Source organism: Pseudochaenichthys georgianus, chromosome 22 (genome assembly GCF_902827115.2).
Source record: "Pseudochaenichthys georgianus chromosome 22, fPseGeo1.2, whole genome shotgun sequence".
Lineage (NCBI taxonomy): Eukaryota > Metazoa > Chordata > Actinopteri > Perciformes > Channichthyidae > Pseudochaenichthys > Pseudochaenichthys georgianus.
In genome coordinates, this window is record NC_047524.1 from 11,590,410 (window position 1) to 11,605,420 (window position 15,011).

The following is a 15,011-nucleotide window of genomic DNA, read 5'->3' on the forward strand; positions in this document are numbered from 1 at the left end:
GGAAGGTCACCAGTTCAAGTCCCGGCAAGACCAAGTGCTACCGAGGTGTCCCTGAGCAAGGCACCGTTCCCCCCACGGGCGCCGTTCAAAATGGCAGCACGCTGCTCCTAACACTAGGATGGGTCAAATGCAGAGAAACAATTTCCCCACGAGGGATTAATAAAAGTCCATCTTTCTCATAAAGTTAATTTCTAAACAAGAATTAGACCTCGCAAAATGTATGTGACAAAATAAACTTCTGTGCTTTTAAATACTAACTGGAATGTTGTTTTCACACAGGATCGACAGCATGAAGGATAATGCTGCTGATCTTGTGTAACAAGGAGGGGGGAAGTGAGGCAACATAAAACCAGTTGGAACGGGTAAAAATGGCTATTTAATGGAGCAGCTGATTTTTTTCCCCACAGATTAAAAAAAAGATTTTCAACATTTTAGTGTTGAAAATCAAAACGTATACAGGCAACTATAAAACAAACAAAGATATACAAATAAAACCTCAGCCTTCTCCACTTTGTAATCACAATATTGTCACGAGTAGGCCTACTGCCTTCAGTGTTTAGGTCATGAGACCACTGAAGACAGCGCCATACTGTTAGGGCACAGATAGTTTATTGGAGACTAAAAATGTTATGTTAAATGATATAATATCTATATTCGTTAGGAAAATAAATAAAGAAGTGTGCTTTTCTGTGTTGACAACACTTCAGGGGTATTATGTGCATGCCTGTTCACTGCTGTTGGTTCAAATGTCTGTCCTTCATTCCACCATCCAGCCTGCCCCGCCCTCCTGGCTCGAATCTGAGCGCTCATTGGTCCTCCCATTAGTCCCCCGAAAGCCCCACTGGCCAATAGCCGACGAGGAGGATGGAGCTTTTCCGGTGGAACAGTCGCTCGCGCCTACAGTGGTGGAATCGAACGTCCCCGAGCGCACACGGCGTATAGGAGAGTACGGCGCACGAGTCTCTGGAAGGAAGATAACGGTTTCTTTTTTTGCCACCGCTCGACTCAAACAAGAAGAACAAACCAAACCTGCATTTTAGGGGGGTTTACAGAGTCTTCTCAGTACAAGGAGGGAAGCGAAGGATTGGAGCCGCAAGTTTTTTTTCTTTTTCGTTTTTTTTTCTCCTTTTTCCTAAAAGAGGGATTCTGTGTTTTACTGTGGTTTGTTCTCCGTTCTCGCCGCAAAGATGATGGTCGGAGAGGTCGAAGTGAAGGAGCGACCGAGGCCGAGTCCCGACTATTTGATGCAATTATTAAACGAGAAGAAGCTCATGACCAGCTTGCCAAATCTCTGCGGCATCTTCACACACCTGGAACGGCTTCTTGATGAAGGTAAGGGGCCGGGGAGGGGGAAGAGACCACGGTGCGGTCCGATATCTGCTCGGCTTCGCTGGGCGTCCATGCTGCAGCGAGACCCGTACGCACACTGGCAACACAATATGCGGACCTAGGCAGGCAAAATAACACGCACAACACCCCTCGAATAATTTCTCACATCCCAACAGGAGTTGTAACCCTGGTGACTGTTTCACTCTAAAACCACAGTGAGGTGGGGGATTTTAAGTTGTGTTAACACCACGGAGTTTGTTTCTGCACTCCTCACTTTATGGCGACAAGACGAAAACTTTATATCTTTCCCACAAAAACCAGAAATACCTATCACTATCAGTGTATTAACAAAATATAACAACGGAGAGGTTTTTTAACCACTCTTTAGGTGTATCCAAACCGTGTCTCAGTTAATTTGGACGGGGCCTGTTTCCACATGTTCCTCAGCAGTTTTAGCTTGGGTTAGCCACATTTTTAGCTAGCGTGCCTGGGTGTCTACATTCCGTTGAACTCTTCAGGAACCAAAGAGCGTAGCGTTAACTTCGCTTTTAAATAGAGACTGAACCCGTGAAAAGAACGTGTTAGACACATGTCTAAAAGTGTTACAAAAGTTGTCTTTATTTTAGCAGTGAGGGTTGTGTGAGTTGTTGCCCAGCGGCCGAGCTTTAAAGCACGGAGGAATGTGTCTGCTTGTTGCCCAAACAATGGCCAGTGAGTTGCTGCTGGGAGGAAGGGGAGTGGACGAAGATTATTCCAACGATCTAACTTTTTCATTAAAAAGGGCACCGTTTATTGTCTACCTCACACATCTACAACATTACTTCCCTTAAAGCAAGGGTATATCGGTTACATCTCCTTGCTGCAGCAGTCGTCGTGTTTTTGCCATTCAAGCGTGCCTCACCAAAAATTGCGTCGCCTTTTTGTCGGCGGCGCCGTCCAGACGGGATTTCTCCCTCGTTGGTGTTTTCTACGCTTTGTCGCCGATCTTGGCACAAGCGCTGATAGACGAGGCTTATTCAACGTTTATGTTGATAGTATCAATAGCTTAAGCTGGTCTTAGCGGAAGGTTGGACCTATGCTTTATGTAACAGAGCTGGGGACACTAGAGAGCGCCACAGCCCCCTGGCAGACTGTCCCCGTCCTGTGGGTACTATCCGACTGGACCATGACACTGGTGAATAAAAACAATAGGCTTTTTTTGTATAGACAAGATGGGACATACGGAACAGTGCATACTTTATAGTTTCGGTTGCATGTCTGGATGAGTAAGTTTGTAGTTGCCAAACCGGTCTGCAGAGATTGTCTTGCTTCACTGATGAGTGATAAACAAAGCACTCAGATGTGTTCCTTCCTCACTGCTATAAAAATAAAGTTACATTTGTATAATATAAATACCCCTAACCAAATGAAGTTGATCTTATCTAAAACCTGAATGTTGTATTTCATCTAATTTGCCCATTGCATGACAAACACATTAGATTCAGGTTGAGGCAGGCAGAAGTTTAAGGAACTGAGCAGAACACGTGTTTTGGAAAAAGAAACACATTCCCGTGTTTGTTTGATGATATAATTCTCTTTGCACTCAGTTTGTCAACACAAGTATAAAGTTTGATCACACTCAACACCCCACTTATGCATACCATAAAGGAATTAATTTTTCGTTTTTCAAATACTGATTGGTTTATTGAGCTCAATTGGAAGTTTTGGGTTTTTTTTTATTGAGGAGAAATAGGGAGGAAGCGGACATGTTTTTTGTTCCTGCTCGGTTTTTTGGCTAATCCCAGCCCCTATTGACATAAAGTAAGGAAAAGGTATCATGCATGCACAGTGTGTCCCTCTCCTTTACTCCAAAACTCAGCCGTGCAGCTTTTGGCACACAATTAAAGTTAACCCTCAAGGCAATAAATATGTTTTAGGTGTGTGTGATCAGCAGTGATTTTAAAATATAACAACACTTACTGGCTTTCCCGCGAAACTTAAAAAAAATAAAAATAATCCAAACCAGAATAACCAAAAGTGGTAAAACGTAAATGGTATATTTCTGCAGCTCGGAAGCATCCACAGTTTTTATGGAGAACAGAGAAGGAAACAAATCAGTGATGGGCGAAACTGTAAACTCAGGAATATCGCTATTATATCCTATTGTTTAAAAAAACAAAACACATTTGTTCCTGTGTAAGTTTCAAAATCACGTTCAAATAAACTGAACACAGATGAGCTATTAAGCTATTTTCAAGTTTCCTGTGTGTGAATACTCACATTTTAAAGTAGGCCCATGGTCAAATTGTTTGCATTTTTGGCTTTATCCTTTTGCTTTATTCCACCTATGCAGAGATGAACTGTGCTCAATGCGGCAGCAGTAAGTGCTTGTAACATGTATTTATACGGCTGTTCTAATTTTGACCATTAAGGATTTCACCGATTTATTTTTTGCTTCACTTTAAAAATAAGTAATTTAGCTGATGTTGCTGGTGGAATTGATTCACTGGCCACTTTTGCTTTTAGAGAACAAGCTTTTTCAACATTTAGTTTGATGTCTGGCTGTAGATTTAATTGGGTGGCTTTAGAGAAACATGTTTGTTATTGCTGTAGCTCAATCTTGTAATGAAGCACCGGTCCGTTGCTCATGTGCCACATTCAACCGATAAATGTTCCATGGCAGGGACACTTCCAACTCCCCAGCTCCAGTCTCAATCCTCCACAGAAGTCTGAGGTTTACAAGCGTTTCCACAGCACCAGCCTAAACTTCACCCTGCCGATAGTATTGCGTGTGTGATGAAAGCCACCCCAGAGCAGTGTGTCTCACTGTCTGGTTCCAGTTAGGGGCGGTTTGGTTAGCTTTACTCTTTGAAAGGGGCTGAAGCTCTCATGTGATTATCGGGGCCACCTTCCCCCCCACTTTGTGTCCCATACTGATGAAATTCCCACCTAGAGTAAAACAGAAAGCACAATCCAGTCAAAAAGGAGAACAGAATGCTCAGTGCTTAAAGAAATAGCCCACACCTTTGACCTAGAACTTTTAAAAATAGCTGTCACGTGTGTCTTATTTTTACAGTGTTACATTGTCAGGTGCTACAAATCCCGAAGCTCAGAAAAGTTTTTAAAATGTATTATATTTTTGTAATTTGAGGTTAATATTTGCACGATAAACATTTTTTTTTGATGAATGAAACATTTTTTGTTTCTGTAGTCTTGTAGTCTGTAGTATGTGGCTTGCAGTAAAGATAAACATCACACTTTACTGCCATTTCCAGTCAGACAGGAGTGGATAGTCTCCAGATGGGAATTGTTAACTTGTGGTATTGTGGTGTGACAACTGTTGACGAGAAGTTATTTGATCTGGTTTGGTGTGTGTAGTTTTATAATCTGTGTGTTGCAGGAGACTTCTCAGTCTCGTTAAACACTTGTGTCTTTTTGAATGCGAAGAGGAGAGAGAAGATGCTAAATGAAAAGCTATTAATTCCCAAGCAGATATAGAAACATAACCAGTTTTTTAAATAAATAAAAAATGCCAAAGAGAGATAAACTTAAGTTCTGATCTATCAACAAGGCATCAGTCTCCGGAGGCACAAAAGTGTTTGTGCAATATTGTTACAATTACAATGACGGCAATTCTCTTCCGAGTGCAAACTGTTTCAGTTGCTTAAATCTAACTCTGAAATTCCCTGCTTTTGTCAGACTTAAATTAGCCCAATAAACACAACAAATATAACTGGTTCCAATTAAATGCTTGAAACTTTCCCAAATTGTCCATCTCTCAAGAGTATACCCTCTCAACAGCTGCAGTCCCCCTCACCCACCCTTCGCTTCGTGCATGTCTACACAGCTGTTTCCATGGCGGAAGAAAACTGACACCCTGCACCCACCCCGCTTTAGTGGCTCGAGTGCCCCGACGCCCCTGTTGCTTTCCCAATATATGTGTAGTCCCTCAAGGTCACTCTGGCCGATTGACAGGCTCCTTTTGAAATCCCCTTGCGTTGCAGCTGTTCATCTCCCTGAGGTGACACCTGCTATGGAGTTTTTTTATTTCCCTTTACGATGTGCCAGCCAACAAGCTGCTTCAAATTGCTATATTTTCTCTTGGCAGGAGGAGACAGCCCATATAACATCCAGAGATGTAGCGTGGAAGTGAAGTGCAGGCGATGTTGTCAGGTGGCAAAGTATAGGAGAAAGGGAGAGTTTTCATTTGGGTTTGTGAAGTCTTTGGATTGATCGAAAATATTTTTATTCCAAGCTCCCCTTTCCTTACAGGCTCATTTTCGAGCTGTTTGTATAGATTAAATGGTCCGTTGTTCCATAGCAAGCTGTGTGGCGGAGTCGCACGGTGCATTGTACCATTTGTTCCAGCCTTCAGCCCTCCCTCTTTTGCATCTACAGTTTTGTGTCTGCTTGTTTGTCTCTGTGTGCCGTGATTTAACAGGACCTTCCCGGGAGAGCTGTCAGCGTTTTGGAGGACAAACTGTCCACTGTGGTGCCTGTGTGGGGAACTGATCCTTTGGGAACAACTGTTTAGAGAACAGATTTTGATAAATGGGAGACTGCTCAGAGTCTGTGTTAGGTTTTCTCTGTCAATCTGTCTATGTAGTTCTCCCAATTTTGTATTTGTCTGTCTGGCGGTTACAGCGCTGTTCTCTCCTGCTGTTGGTTGACCCTTCACAAATCTCGGCACAGGGCTGGACCTGCATTAACCTCTGACACGCAATCAATTTAGCGGCTAACAAGACTGAGCACCGCTCGCAAAATAAGATACAGCTTAGAGCCTTGAGAGAGCACAGGAAGAGAGGAATGGGGGTGTTAGGCCAGGACTGTTTTCGCAAGCAGAAACCTGTTTTATTCCCCCACCCCAACCCCTTTCTCTTCTCCCCACATTCTCTCCCAAAGCACCACTTATAAGCTGGAATTTAATTAACCGAGAGCCATTCTGTGAGCTGGTTTACTGAGCCGTCGCCTCCAGTGAGGAAGCAGAATTGGAGGCTTTGTGCTGTCTTCCTCTGTCTGCCTCTCTTGCACCCATGCACCCCCTCTCTCTGTCTCTCCTCTCTGGTAATAAATTAGGCGGTGGCATGAGTCTGACAGGGTGAGGCGGAGGGGTTGCGGCGAGGCCGAGCGGCGCCCTTGCCTGTCTTCTTCCTGATGTGCCTCCTACCCAGAAGCCCCACCACAGTGTGAGCTTCAGTCCCTGTTCTAGCTGCAACCCTGCCCTGCCACCCCCCAGCGGGTGCTGTGTGATAAAGTCATCCAACGACAGCTCTGGGCTCTTATCCTGGGCCCCAATCCCGTGAGAGCTAGAGCCTCCTTATCACCGCTGCCTCCGCCTGGCCTCATGTCTCCGTGCCCTACCCCGACTATCTGGCACGCTGTCACCAAAACTCCCTTCCATTACTGCCGGCTGTTAGACAACACATTGCTCGAGGCAGTTTATCTCTCCCTTTTTAAATTCCTCAAGCCTTAAAGCAGAGCAATCACATTAAAAGTAATGGGGAATGAGGTAACTAGATGCACAGTTAATTTTGCTGAAGGGATTTCATTGTATGGTTTCTGTCAAGTCATAGTCCTGTGTGCATGAGCATGTGTGCTATGATGATAACAAGCCGTGTTAAACAAGGAAGATGAAAACAGCGATGTTGTAATTATGTCACAACAGCTTCCTGACACAGACTTGTTCATTAAATGGGCCAGTTTATTTCCTTTTCTGTAACCAGGCCTCCACCCATTGCCCTTGACCGAATGTTTTCTACCATGTTTTTCTACATTATGTTGTGTCTCATGCAATAACATCTACGGGAAGCAACGCCCAATTCAGACAGGAACAGTCTATGGAGCAGGAGGTTCAGCAGTTTGTTTTTCCTTCAGTCAGACAAGGAGGAGGAGGGGCGGGCTGTTTCCCTGGCTGTAGTGACAACAGGAACCCTGCTCTTCATGTGCCCTCTCCCACAGAGAAGGTCTGTCTCTTAACTTTCTTTCGATTAACTTTGATCACATCATGAATCCTGGCTCCATTCCCTCCTCCACACACTTGTGTGAGTACGCAGCACACAGAATATTTCTCAGTTAAAGTATGGGCCCCACCCTGTTACATTCTTTGAGTGCTTCAAATAACTCTCCCACCCCCCTCACTCACAGTAGTCCCCCTTGTTGCCTCTCTCTTTCTCTTTGTGTCCAAGTTATTAGGCCTGTGAACTGAAAGAGATATAATGAAAAAAAGATTTTAAGAATCATACCAGAAAACATTTGTCACAATTTCCTGTTTCCTTCCCCTTTTTTTTAATCATAGAGAAATGAGCTGAATGCTCACTCTGTACCTCTCTGAATGGCCCACCCCCTGCATTCATTTTCTCTACTTTCAGAGGAGGAATGGCAAGCGAGCGTTGGCAGTCAGCTCAGGAATTTTACCGGGAGCCCAGTCAGAGCACTTAACCTCCAGCCTGGTGTTTGTTTTCCCCACACACTCTCATAGTGTGTTTTAGCTCAGCCTATGTGAATGCTGTCCACAGTGAGGCACAGGGACCTCTACGTTGCTTTCAAAAACCCCAAAATGAACATTGATGAATTTGATCTGTAATTTGATTTCTTGCTTCAAGGCTGACACTAGCAACACTACTCTTTCTACTTGCATAAAACAATCAAGTACTGTTGTGTTTTCTTAAAGGGGAAAGGAAACACCAATTACAGTTATAATATTCCGGTAGTTTATTCATTTTACAATGGATATTGATCGTAATATTTATTGTATATGATATTACTCGCCAAAAGAAAATTAATTAATTATCCCCGGGAATTCCGGGACCAGGCCGCCGCCATTAGGGGAGTCCCAAATGGTGACGTCACTGGCTGTGTTTTCGCTCCACCAAAAGTCAACACAACGTAGCAGATATGGCAGCGATGGAGGAATTTTGCAATGAGATCGACGTTTTGAACGATGAATTTGACTATTCGTCGGGAGATGACATTGATGTGGAAGCATCTACAGTTACCAGGCATCCCATGGCCTATGCTTATGAACCGATTCGGTCGAATAGAGTGGCATACGATCCGGAATAAAAAAATTTAAAAAACACAATGCTAACAGTGAGCCTCTGAATTAGCCCCGAGCGAAAATGCTAACCTATTACTGCACCGATAGCTCCCTTATTACTTATCCTAGCCGCACATCCAACACATCGTTTATGATCGCAAGGAGACACAGAATCTAACGGTGCCCACCTCAACACTGAAAGATACAAACTCGCGAAGTTATCCACAAAAACGTACATCAAAACAAGTGGCGCTAGGTACTAACATACGCCAGGCTAACGGCTTACCTTCCTCATTGTCTGGTCTAAACTGGTCTTCAATGGCATTACAACGATAAAAACGATGATGTAGTTAATCCATAGGTTAATTTCCAATGGGGCTGTGTCCCCTTTGAAATGTTCTGATAATCTATAAGCAATACAACTGCAATTCCGTTATCTGCTGTCCGCTCTGTGCTCCGTGCGCTCTGGGTCCTGCAATACCATCCATCAATAGCAATACTAGCCTTTTTAGGGCTGTTTTCGACAGATGAGCGTGTGTATGCCAGTTTAATTAGTTGAGCTATAGAACACCCCCAATTCTCTATTGTGCGTCATAATAATAGCTACCATTTAGTTTGGACGCGATTGCGTTAATTAATAAGGTCACACTGTGTCAGTAAATACATGTGTGAGCTAGTAATCTGGTAGTGCTGCAATATTTACCTCTCTCTCGGCAGCTGAAGCAACTCGTTTGGTGGCTCGAACTTCACGTTTGTTGACACTGTCATTGTCTTGCGCGACCGACGTGCTGGGACGGTCGGTGTTCCCGACTGCATACGTTGAGAAATCGAATATTGTGGGAACAGATCCTGGCTTCAAATCCAATGTTTTGTATTGAACCAGGCATCCAGATTGGACTTTGAGCAGCTTCTCATCCTTTAGTGGCAGCCTATGGAAATGTACTTCTTCCTTCTTTGTATAAAATCCATTTGTGCAGCCTGGGGCAATACAATAAACTCCTGACGACGACCGTTTTCTTGTAATGTAAACTACTGGTGCATTGCACGCCATGTTGTTTGTTATTGAGCTTTGGCCCAGGAAGCCAGTCAGTGACGTCACTGGAAAAGTCCCGGAGCAATGGAAGCGCCCATGGTCATTAGGCACGTATTTCAAAAAGTAAATTCGCGTATCTCGATCGTTTACATTGGAAATAGACTAGATAAATACATTTCCTAATGGTAATATTGTCGCATGGAAAGCAGTTTGAAAAGTGTTTCCATTTCCCTTTAAACCTTCTAAATGTGTGACACACTCCCCCCTGTCTTACTTATTTGCCACATTTCGCCCTCAATCTCTAGCCCCACCCTCCCTTTAAACACCCCAGTGTATCAGTCTGCCTGTGGTTTGCAGCCGTTTCCTATGTTTCTCAGTAGTTGTAGGCTAGCCGATAAATCAAAGATGAATAATTTACTTGTCCCTCTGCAGCCGTGTTGTTTCTGCGAGGCTTGGCAAGAGCAGGCGGTGCTGCCATAACCTTCCCTTAGGGCCACAGAGAGGGAGCTGGCATGAGGTAGAGAGGTGGAGGTATATTCCTCTCGGTATCACTGGAAACTCCTGTGTTAATCTGACTCGGATGCTGCTCTGACTCCCACAGCTTCAACTATTTTTTATTTTTTCCATGTCATAGCATTCACAGCACTCTTGATATTCTGCAACACACTTCTCTAGTCCACTGCCATTGTTGAGATTAAAAGCTATACTTTTGTCATTCATATCTTAACTACCCTGCTTGAATGTAGTTTTTGTGAACTTGCGTTAACCTCCAATGTCCCTACAAACTGTAAAGATGGCTCCTCTCACAATAAACCTTCACTTTCCCAATCATATTATTTCCATTTATCTAGGGCAGCATTTGAAATGGATTTGTACCCTGAATGTTGAAGATGTATTGTATAGATGTTTGCGACACTGTTGTTGGATGCATTTGTCCCTCTAGATATCTCTGGCTTTGAAATTGACAAATGTTGTGAAATCGAGGTGAAGGTTGCAGCTGTGATTATAACTCACAAACATTGGGCTTTTTGATTCTATATCAGCAGCTGTCACCTTTTTAGAAATAATACCTTAGAAAACCTCATCAGTGTTTAAAGAAGAAAAATGAAGTTTTACTGATTGTAAAGTATATTTACAAGACAATGAAATGGATTTGATCAGATGTGTTGGGTTTAAAGCACACACACATGCCAGTAGCTGAGGAGAGTTGCCTCAAAGCAATCATGCTGAAAGGCTTTCTGCAAGTACACTGCGCTCTGTGTCAGTATGGCTTTGAGATGTGTATGTGAAGAAGTTAATTCCACACTGCAGCTATTTGAAGTTCATTGGGTTTCTACCACTTGTCCAACACTACCCTACCTTCATTCGCTGTCAGCCCATACAGTCATCAGATCAGAGATCAGCAAAGTACTGCTTAACTTATAGAATGTATGCTGACATTTTGCTGTTTGTAGAAGAATCACACAGAGCATTCACTTGTATTCACTTCTTGGCCCTTTCAGTCTCACTGACGCAGTCGCACAACGTGATCGTCTCGCCTAACAAGGTCTACATGTGTTGTATTTTACGGTGGCTGTCTGGCCTGCAGTTGTGTGCTCTTATGTAAAACATGATTTGCTTAGCATAATTTATACCGTGTGCAACGCCTTCAACCCAAACTGATTGTAGCAGCGCATGAGGGGAAGGCAGAGGTGTGCAACTGCAAGTGAAACTTTTTGTGTGACGCTTCTGTTTGTTTAGTGTTAGTCGCTGTTTGTGCTGCGGCTTACGTCTGTCCGTCCTTATCAGTTCATTGGTTTGGAGGAGATTACAGAGCTGTAACAATGGGAGGTTTTGTATGATGAGTTGTTAATTGGGGAAACAAACAGCCCCTTTAGCACCGTGTGAGACATGGGAAAGATAGGCATAAAAGCCCACATATAACTCAGGAAAAATGTGCCGTGTATGAAAGGGTTAGTGAGCATGCTCAGTTGATTGATTGTGTTCGCTGGAAGGAAAAAGACGAGCAAGGCTGCAGAGAGCGAGGGGAGGTGCTGAGTATGATAGAGAACAGTGGGGGGAGACAGAGGATTCCTATGTTCTGTGAATGAGGTCATTTGGTTGGCTATGAGGAAGGTCAGTGACCCCTCCCTCAGCTCCACACTCCACCCCTCTGTCTCACCCGGCCTCCCCCTCAGATAATCATACACAATGGCTTTTTGTACTTTAATGGGCCGGACTCACACACTGGGTCATTCCTACCCGTTCACACAGAAGCGTGCACACAAGTGCTGTCTGTGACACTAGCCCAATACATTGAAATGTTTACGTATTGCCTTTAACACTTGGTGTATTGTCTTAGCTGCTACACGTTGCTTTATGTACAGTTCTATAAGTTGCTGAGTCATGTGGTTTGTTTGTGCAACCCAAGGCCCTCACATCTATATTATTGCACCACAGTTGTATATAAAACATTAGAAACCTCCTAAAGAATGGTTCTGTAACATGTCCTGCAGCAAACAAAGTGCCCAGAGTAATGTTAATCTGAATGCTCAGGGTTTATTGTGTGTGGATTGGTACCCAAGTCCTTGTATAAATCTGTTGTCTCACTATGCCCTACGTCGGAGAACTGCTAATAAAAGTAAACATCAAAGCCGGGATCTGGTCTAATTTTGGAGATCAACTCCCAACCCATATTACACATTACTTTGACTCCTAATGCAGATTAAAGAAGTGACTTTAGAAGTTAGTTTGATGTTCCAAATAATGCAGAAACACATCCAACCTGTTTCTCTTGATTTTGTAGACACTTTTCCCTTATCTTCCATCTCCGCTCAGTGTCATTACGTAGGAATGTGGCCCATAAAAGACAGAAGTGTTGGCTTTATTGTTGTCTTGGATAAGATTACAGCTATAGCTCCTGTCTGTCTGGTTTTAGTGTTTTTTCTTGGGGAACGTGCCCGGACACGCACACTGACACGCACACATAACAGTGGTTTGAGATTTATTTGATTACAATTGCTTTAAAAGTTAGAATTTAGCATTTGGCTTGGATATATGTTTGTTATCACCCCCAGTATGTGAGTAGATCAAATAATGTATAGGAAAGCTTAATGGTGCTTAAGGGAGGGTTAAAGGCAGCTGGGAACAGACGGTGTGCAGACACAGCCGAGCAGACAGGGCGCCAGCTGCTGTTGACACCTTAAGGTGAAGAATAGTCTGCCAGGAGATGGGCTGCAGTCGGATAGTCCAAAGATCAGCTCCTAAGTTCTAACCCTATCGTCTATTCCTTGACCTCTGAGTGAAACGTCACGGGGTTAAGGGATAGTGGATAGGAGAATTCAAAAGGACTTAGGAGAAGAGACTGCGGTACTTTAGAGAATCTGAATGCACTTTCACTATCCGACGTGTTTATGATGCGCCAGCTGACGTCATTGTGTGCGTCTGCTGCTGTGGGGAAACTATGGAAACCACAGTTTTCTATACAGCGGACGACAACATGGATGTTCAATAAGAACGAGGGACTACTGTAAACTCATCTAGAGACTCTGCACCGTGCTCTGATGCTGCTGCTTTATGCTTTATGAACGTGGACAACAGAGAAACATATTCTTCATGACCAAAGTTGGAATTGAAATAAAAAAGGAAAGTGAAACTTCTGCTCGTCACCCTCTCCCTCCGGTCCACATTAATACCAATGATCCCAATACGTATGATTGTATGCACTAAAGATCTTAAAATCAATACAAATGTATGTATTATAAACGTTAGTCCTTAACATCTATCACTGTGTATATCACCATTCAAACGTCTTTTAAAAGTTGAACAAACCCCACACAGCTCATTAAAGACTGAAATGTTGACTTTATTTGATAATCTCAGTAAAAACTAACGTTCATATTTCTCTTTTTGATTATAATACTGATGAACGTTCAAAACAAAGCACTTTGGCAACTTACCACCTATGTTTTAAAATGCTTAATAAGCACCGTAACTTTCATGATATAATTTCTCCGTCATAATCGGTTGTTTCCGTGAACGGCCGACTGTTGAGTGACGGCAAATGCTGCGGCTGCAAGGCATTGTGGGGCAGCATTTTCGCTTCTCCTGTCGGTTAGGGAGGTCCAGTGGTTCCTAAGCTAAAGGAGGTTATAAAGGAAGTTTGAAACCTCCTTTCCTTTCATTCTCATCATTCTAGAGAATTCGAACGGCACTTATCATGGCTGCCACTGAGGGACTTCCGGGTCATTTCACTCCTTTAGGAAGGTTCCTAAGCTAAATGGACTATTCGACTTCAGCCATGGACTTCTCTCTCTGTCCCCTCTAATCCTTCTCCCTGTCCCACCCTTCCTCTCGTCTCCTCTGATCTGCTTTCTTAGGGAGTATTGGTCTGACATGAGATTAGGCTGTTTGTGATGGTCGCTCTTTCGGCAACCTTATTTTGATTGAGCGTGTGACACATTCGATGACCCAGACCCCGGGTCTACCTCTGCTCCTCCCTCATCACCATGTTTATATACTACTCTCTGTCTGCACAAACACAAGTACTTGATGTTTAAACCATGTACATGCATTTCTTTCATCCTTTCATTTTGCCTTCCATCGTTGCCATAGTGTTTTCCAGATGAGGAATTCAGTATCCTGCTTTTTCCCAAGAGAATGACTCATTTTCCTGGCTTTGTCTTTATACCTATTTATTTGAGAGACTGCACCCAGCTTTCTTCTCATCTCCTGTCTCTCCAGATCTTTCTTCAATGGCTTTCTTCTGCCATCTGCTTTATTTCATGCAGCTTCCCTCTCTACTCTTATGTGAGTATGTGAGGCAAAATTACAGGCTACATTGCCTCTTTCTTGTGAGGACCAGTGGTGACATTAAAGGCCTGCTACGTCTGCTGTCACTTTGCATCAACCCAGCTCTCACTGTCTGCGCTCAGGACTCTAGTATTTGCTTTGCTCTCCGCTCAATCACTCCCAGGCTCAAGCGCTGGTTGGTAGGGAACAACATGCCTGCACCCGCTGGCTGTATTTGCACATATTCATTTGCAATTGTTTGTTAAGTCCTCACACCAAAGTGCTTTGAGGCAAATCAATGTTTAAAGGCTTAAGCACACGGGAAGCTCGGTTAATGGCAGTGACTCTTTCTCCCCTGCCTTTGACACTGACCCAGTTTTTACAACGTCTTTATTTTTAAAATGGTACATTCAACATGACTTGGAAGAGCAAAGAGATCATCTATTTGATCTCCACGACGAGACATCGCAAACAAACACACAGCATGCAGATCGTTTGATGATTTGCAGACTACAGGGTCAGGGGGAGTCTTTTCATTTTCCACCCCTTTTTAAGACGAGCGATCTTAATATCTGAAAATGCTTCAGGCTCCAAGAGTATTTCTTCAGTGTCTCTTAACAATGCCAGACCTGTTAGCTCTTTATAGAGAATCAATGCGAACCAGTTTAACTGAGAACTACCAACACTAGCAGACAATCAACGTTTGTATACTTGGCCATGAACAAGTTCTGGCAGAGCGCCACGCATATCCATCCAGATATTGAACTGATTTGTTGCGTCTAATTTGTCTTTTTGATTTAACGTTTTGATTCACATCCCAGGAAAATGATGTGAGGTTGTAAACCTGACAAAGAGCCGGAACAA

At 43.5% G+C, this 15,011-nt stretch overlaps 1 protein-coding gene across 3 annotated transcripts in view; it reads left to right on the forward strand.

Annotated features, from left to right (window-relative positions):
- The first annotated feature begins 892 nt into the window (after positions 1-892).
- The window catches only part of qkia (QKI, KH domain containing, RNA binding a), an 83,104-nt gene continuing 68,985 nt past the window's right edge, over positions 893-15,011 (forward strand). For all 3 annotated transcript variants that reach the window (XM_034111125.1, XM_034111124.1, XM_034111126.1), the window contains exon 1: positions 893-1,332. In XM_034111125.1, the coding sequence (XP_033967016.1) occupies positions 1,188-1,332 (145 nt within the window). In that variant the 5' untranslated portion in view covers positions 893-1,187. The remainder of the gene's footprint in view (positions 1,333-15,011) is intronic.